At 41.6% G+C, this 7,456-nt stretch overlaps 1 protein-coding gene across 1 annotated transcript in view; it reads left to right on the top strand.

The window, feature by feature from the left end:
* The window catches only part of PDGFRL (platelet-derived growth factor receptor-like), a 74,684-nt gene extending 67,993 nt beyond the window's left edge, over nt 1-6,691 (top strand). Inside the window, exons 4-6 of the mRNA XM_006834517.1 lie at nt 853-1,146; nt 4,874-5,013; nt 6,503-6,691. Of these exons, the coding sequence (XP_006834580.1) occupies nt 853-1,146; nt 4,874-5,013; nt 6,503-6,691 (623 nt within the window). The remainder of the gene's footprint in view (nt 1-852; nt 1,147-4,873; nt 5,014-6,502) is intronic.
* Nucleotides 6,692-7,456: the final 765 nt, after the last annotated feature.

Raw genomic sequence — 7,456 nt, 5'->3', positions numbered from 1 at the left:
AATTATTTGTTTCGGGAACATTGCAAGGAAAGCATGAGAACGAATTTAGCAAATGTTGGGTTGTGAGTGAATTCACAAATTTCTCTTAAAAAATTGTTATAACATTCACTCACTGATCCAGAAAAAAATGACTTAAATAATGTGCCATTCACAAAAAGTCAAAGTATCTTGATTGTGCTAAGCCAGTCCTCATTCCTGAAAGATGAAAATGCCACTATCTAGATCTTAAAGAACCACACAGGGTAACTTCAGAGGAAACAGGATGGTGACCACAGCCCTGTGGTAATCACATGAAGCCCAGACACTGGAATTAACGTATTCCTGGTCCAGCCATCCCTATTCCATTCCCTTCCCACCAACCTTGGCAGTGCCTATGCCAGGAACTTGGTTCTTGTGAATGAGGAAAAATGAGGAGGCCAGAGTCTTCACCATGCTGGGATTTCAAAGAAACGTTTCTCTGCCCTTCCACAACTGGTAGCTATTGACCATAGGCCTTGTGTCTGAATTTCCCCAAACAGAAGCGCCAGTTTGTTTAGAGACTTAAAAAAATGGTTTTGGCATAAGGAAATCAGTCTCCTTCCTGCTTCCTTAGTGTGGTAAACTCCATGGACCTTATCTGGGATTGAATAAATACCTTTTTAAAAATTTCCTTTAAGAAGACGAGAATCCTTCTTCCAAAAAAGAAAAACCATTAAAACAAACATAACCTTTCTACTGATAAGCATTCTGTATTCTGAGTACATGAGTACTGCCAGTCTCTTCTCTATTTTTGGCCCTGAGTATAGGAACCATAAAGATGTTCTTAACCTTATTTCTCTAAAATAAATAAGCCTGTGTCTTTCCCTTTTGCAGAGAAAGGAGAACTCTTTGTACCTTCTGCCAGCTACTTTGATGTTGTCTACTTGAATCCGGACAGACAGGCTGTGGTTCCTTGTCGAGTGACTGTCCTGTCAGCCAAAGTCACCCTACATAGGGAGTTCCCAGCCAAGGAAATCCCAGTCAATGGAAAGGACATTATTTATGACATGAAGAGAGGCTTTGTGTATCTGCAACCTCACTCTGACCACCAGGGGGTAGTCTACTGCAAGGCTGAGGCTGGTGGCAAGTCTCAGATCTCCGTCAAGTACCAACTGCTCTATGTAGAGGGTAAGCCTACTATTTTCCAACTCTTAGTATCGAATACACTGCTGCCTATTTACAGATGAAAATGAGGAGGCACATACTGTGTTAATTCCTTGTCTGTGACCCTGACCCAGCACCATTCTACTCTGTCCCCTCCCAAATCCTTTGTTCCTCTGTTTCTGCCTCAGCAATTTCACTACATCCCCATGTTCTTCCTAGAACATCCTCTTGGCACTAACCCAAATCTGCTGTCTCCTAAGAGCCCATCCTTTTCCCACCTCAAGGCCTCGAGGTGGGTCAGTGTCCTTTTTGTGCCCATTCTGACTTCCCAACCATCATTCCTTCACCTTCTGTTAAAAACCTCTGCTCCTCTGAGGACATGTGGCTGTACCAGCTTTCTCTTCTCTTCTCTTCTTCACTCACTGAAGATTCTGGCACTTGGCTCAGAGTCTCCTCACTATTACACTTTCTTGATGACTTTAACATCAACTTTTCACGTACTGGCCTGATTCCTTGACCCCCTGCCACAATCACAGCTTTAACAATGTCAATAACACCTACAACTACTCCGACATAGGACTCACTGATTTAGAACTCCAACTCCAACCACAGCCTCACATCTTTCTGCACTGATTGTCACCTCCATCCTCTCCTGCTCTCTCCACCCTCATCCAGTTCTGGTTCTATGGCTCGTCACTTCAATGCTCTCTTGCCAATACCATGAACTCCTTTCCTCTCTGCTTTCCTCCCACGTATCCAGGAAAACACCACCCCTACATGTACCCAAAGAGCCAAGGGCTGCTGGAAAAACTCTCAGATGCTGGCCAATGATGCCACTAAAAACTCCGGCTCTCTGGTCTTCCCTATCCGATAGTTACACTGCATTCCCCCCCACCCCCCCATTTCTTTCCACTTTCCACAATGAGCACTGCAACCTCTTCAAGAATCCTTAGCCTCCTCATTCCCTTTCCATTCCTCTCACTCCCTCCTTTTGACAAGAATGGAAACACACTTAAGTCTTCAAATACAACTTTTGTTTTGTTTTAGTGGTTCATGTTTAATTTTTCTGTAAGTACATGTGTGCTGAAGGTTGTTTGGTCTTTAGTTTGGTGCAGTATCCTATATATGACAGTGATAAAATAGAACGTTCTTTTCTTAATGTAAGAGGAGTTTCAATCTAGTGGGTTCACATCAGAACTAAGTAACTGCCATGGATTCTGCTGTGTTGAAACCTTTCCTAACAGTAGTGGGTGAGATCCGTGAGTGATATCACAGTCCGGTTTTACATCCGGTAGTCACTTGGGGTTGGGAAGACAGTCTCATTCTGTTTCTGAGACTGCTCATTAAAAAACTTAAAAAAAAGTCCCACCTTTCTATTGTGAATTGGGGGAAGGTTTACAGAGTAGATCATCAGTTTTACATTCAACAAATCATACACACTTCGTTTCATCTCATTGAATACAATCCCTTCAGGGAAACATCATTTATCTCACTTCTTATCTGTGTGTCTTGTTTTCATTCCTCCTTTCCCAACCCTTCTTTAGTCCTAGGGAAAATGCTGCCTTTTGATCTCAAATGGTTGACCATTCAATGCTGAGCTTACCTCAGTAGTGTGGTAGTTTTCCCTACAGACCTATCAATTACTTGGCTGAAAATTGAGCCTGGGGGATAAATTCAGTTCCATACTTGAAGGGTGACAAAAGGTTATAGTCTCAGGGTTCCACCAGTCTCTCTCTGACCAGTAAGCCTGGCATTTTTAATATGATTTTGAGTTTTTTTTCACAATTTCTCCCACTCTATCCAGGATCTTCTAATGTGGTCTCTTATAGAGCAGTTGGTAGTAGTATCTAGACACTATCTAGTTCTTCTGGTCTCAGGGTCAAGAAGACTGGTGTTCACATGTTCCATTAGTCCATTGGACTAATTGTTTCCAAGTGTCTTCAATTCTTAACACTGTTCTTTCCTTTACACAGGAAGACCAATAGTTGCACCTTAGATGGATACACATGAGCTTTTAAGAACCCAGTCACTCTCATTAAAGTAGGATGTAGAACATTGTCTTTGTGGACTGTTATGCCAATTGATCATGGTGTCCCCTGAGGCTATGGTCCTGAGCTCCCAAACCCAGTGACTCATTCCCTCAATGTGTTTGGTAATGTCTAAGACATTTTCATAACGTTGCTCCCTGTATGCACCACCATATTCATGGATATGTTTACACCAAATGTAAATACCCATGCACAAATATCCTCTGTCAAACCTATATATATATATTCATTTAAAAGCTTTAATCTCACCTTTAATCCAGAGCCCTTCAGGTTCTAGTAGAGATTCCTGCAACTTGGAGCTGCAGGCAGGAGAATGGCTTCACCTACCCTTCCGGCTCTGGTGCTGCAGGTGGAGGGCTTTGGAACCCAAAGGCATATGCTAACCTGGCTAGTTGTCTATGGTCCTGATGGGGACAAATGGGACTCAGTTCTAAGCAATGTCCTTGGTGCTGTAGACCTCTTTCCAGATGCAGCTTTACCTCCCTCCTTTGTGTGCATCTCTACTCTGAGTTACCTGTAATCTCAGCAGACTGTAGCGCTGGAATCTCCATGCCCCTCCCATCTCCTGATGCCAAGCACATGGGAGCCAGAACCTTGAAGCAGGAAGCCAACCTGACAGCACCCACCATGCCATCTCTTCTGGTGAACAGACCCCACCTGGAGGGAAGTTCCCCTTCCCCAGCCCCTTACAACCGAGGAGAGGAAAGAATGAGGAGAAGAAATGGTTTCTCTTCATGTACTATTGTCCTTCAAAGGTGATGCTAGTGTCTCTCCAAGAACTCTTACACTGACAGGGTGAGTGTCCTTTGCGGGGACTAGTGCTGCCATAAAACAAACAAAAACCCACATAATTTGTCAATTTTCACCCAAATCACAAAAAAAAGGTGAAAAAGAGAAATTTTTACAAATACATCCAAAAGTGGTTTTAAATAATAGAAATGTATTTTTCATAGTTCTGGTGACTAAGAGCCTGCATTCAAGGCATTGTCAGGGCTGTTGGTTTGTAGATGGGTCCTCACATGACCTCTTCCCCGGGTGTCTCTGTTTTTGTGTGTGTTCTCCACTTTCATAAAAATTACCACTCCGAAGGGATTAGGATTCACCCTACGCCCCATATGACCTAATGTAACTGATAACAGTTTGTTATTAGTTGCCATGGAGTCAGCTCTGAATCATGGTGAAGTAAATAGTACTCAGCCCTGTGTGAGCTTCATGATCACTGGCATGTTTGAGTCCTTGTTACGGTTATTGTATCTTCCCATCTGATTGAAGATTTCCCTCATTACTGATAACAACAGAAAATCCTATTAACAAACAACTCACTCTCCTAAAACTGGCATTAGGAATCAAACGTAACTTTTTTTGGGAAACATTTCAATCCATAACACCTCTCAACTGTTATTCCCTTCACATGAGCTCCTGGCAGACCTCTTAACTTCTCCCCTAATTACAATGATAGTGGTTAGACCCTGACAGCCCTGAATGATGACTGCATTCTGGACCATCATGTTCTCTATCCACAGAAATAGAGTCAGCTTCAAAAGAAACAAAAGGTGGGATAAAGGCTGGTGCTAGTTGGGGAGCAGTAAGAAAGGCACAAGTGTTATATACCTGCTTCCCCAAAAGAATATGCCTGTAGGTTTGTCATTGATGTCATATTCATGGATTTGATTTCACTTTTCATACGTTCCACTTACTTCCAGTTCCCAGTGGACCTCCATCAACAACCATCTTGGCGTCCTCCAACAAAGTGAATGGTGGCGATGATATCATTGTCCTCTGTACTGTCCTAGGGGAGCCTGATGTTGAGGTGGAATTCAGGTGGATCTACCCAGGACACCAGGTAAGCCCCATGCCTCAGTCTCAGGGTTCTTTTGTGCTTCAGTGAGACAGGCCCATACTTAAGAAGTACAGGAAAACTGCTTGGCCTAGTATGTTTACAAATGGATTTTTTTAAGGATAGGAAGAAAAAGTGACAGAGTTCCATTGACAATTCCCTCAATGTACTCTCTTCAATGCAATTTTTAAAATCAATTAAGAAGGGTCTGGGTCACAAAAGGGACAGGAGGTGGTCTACTAGAAGCTATTCTAACCTTCCCATTGCCTTCAAAATTTTCTCTATATAAGCTGTCTCCTGTGGCATTGAATTCAATGTTCCAAATGAGCATTGAAACATAAGCTCTGTCCAAAAGGTGCTGAGGCCAGAGATCATTTCAAAATAGACTTCTTATAAAAGCAACTACCACATATTTAGCCTTTGTGCATGTTCTGCTCACTAAAATAAACAACTATGCTATCAACATGGAATAATCCCTTTGTTGCCAAAAGAGATTTGGTCTCCCAAGACATACTCAAGAGCTAATACACTTCTAGCTTACAGGCTGTGATTGGTGGAAAACAACTCTCCTTGGAGAATAGCATCTTCTAGCATCCTGGTGCTCAATACTCGTTTTTAAAATGCTGCCACACTTTGACTACACTAATGATGTTTAAAAAAGAGGCTGGCTTTTTACATTGTTAATTGGCATTTTATGAGCAGCAAGGGTGTTTATTTGGTGTATTAAAAATATTAGTTGTGTGAAACTAATAAAGGAAACATGTTCTTATCACCAAAGATGGCTGCAGCATCTTAGAAATGACTCACTTTCTAGAAAGAAAGTCATCTAGGATGTCTTATTCATCTGGGTACTTTTCTCCCCTTCCCTCTCCCAAATCAGAACAATTGTTGTTGTTAAGTACCATGGAGTTGGTTCTGACTCATAGTGATCCTGCACAGGGTTTCCGAGGCTGTAAATCTTTACGGGAGCAGAAAACCTCATCTTTCTCCCACAGAACGGCTGGTAGTTTTGAACTGCCAACTTTGAGGTTAGCAGCCCGGATTTGTAACCACTACACTAATCATTTATGCTTCAGGCCTTTTTTTTTTTTTAAACTCTAAATGATTTGACTAAAAACCACTTAGCTAGGGAGTGAAAATGGGCAGAGTTAGAAGGGGTGGAGTGGAAATTTTGATGCATTTGTTTCTATGGCAAAAAGCAGTTCCACTTTCTTGGAATTTCAAAAGAATAAACTCAATATTAAGTAGAAACTTATTGAAGGAAAAAGCAGAGTGAGCCAAACAGCTAGGGAAATTCAAGACTACTTGGAAAAAAATGCAGCCTAAAATGTATAGTGTAAAAGCTCTCACAGCCTAGGAGCTACACATATCAAATGGGCTTTTTCTCTAAGCATGTGGTTTACATTTTGAAAAGAACCTTCAGCAGTGCTGGGTGAATGGGAGCTGTTAAAAGCAGTTTGTTGGTGCTTCAGTCTGTGTGGGTGTTGTTAAACAGAGTGAGAGACCCGTGATGATTCAAGACACTTGGAGGCTGATCCACAGAGGATTTGGACACACCACAAGAATTTCCCAGAGTGTCATTACAGTTGAAGACTTCGAGACCATTGATGCAGGATATTACATTTGTACTGCTCAGAATCTCCGAGGACAGACGACAGTAGCCACCACTATTGAGTTTTCCTGACTTGGAAACAAAAGTATAATGAACTGATAGGAAGTCCATATGCTTATATGATCAGCTCTGTGGCTCTTTTGACCAGTACTTAGCCAGAGGCTGATGTCCAGTGCCAATCCCCACCCTTTGATTCCTGAGCCAGAAGGAAGTCATCTGGTCTAATAATAGAAATGTTAACTTTATAACAAAAAGCATGTCTTTTGACTGCTTACCTACATATTTGTGTTTCCAGTGTTTACACAAAGCACATATGTGAACAACTTTATATAATCATTCCAATTAAATGAGCAAGTTTTTGTTAAAAAAAAAAAAAATAATGGGCTAAGTGTTCTTTTTTAAACTTGCTTGAAGTCTAGCTAGAAGGACCTTACTGGAAGTGGACCGGTACCTAGTATTGTATTTGATGTGACAACTACAATGCACCCTGATTTTTAAAAAGCATCTCTATTACAAAGAACCAGTTGCCATTGAGTTGACTTGGACTCATGGCAACCCCAAGTGTGTCAGAGGAGAAGTGCGCGTCAAAGTTTCCAGCGATTGATTTTTCAAAAGTAGATTGCCAGACTTTTCTTCCTAGGCATCTCTGTGTGAACTTGAACTCCAACCATTCAGCCAAGTGCATTAAGCATATATACTACCTAAGGACTCCACTATTCACCCATGAACAGCAAGTTGAGATTCAATTGCTTACATGTGTCAATTTTTCTAAATAGCTGAGTTAAACTTATAAAGACATGGAAACAAATCACGTATACAGGAAGTCCTGAAGTACAT

The sequence above is a fragment of the Chrysochloris asiatica genome, unplaced genomic scaffold (genome assembly GCF_000296735.1).
Source record: "Chrysochloris asiatica unplaced genomic scaffold, ChrAsi1.0 scaffold00011, whole genome shotgun sequence".
Classification (NCBI taxonomy): domain Eukaryota; kingdom Metazoa; phylum Chordata; class Mammalia; order Afrosoricida; family Chrysochloridae; genus Chrysochloris; species Chrysochloris asiatica.
The sequence above is the reverse complement of the archived record's forward strand: the minus strand, read 5'-3'. Positions and strand labels throughout refer to the sequence as shown.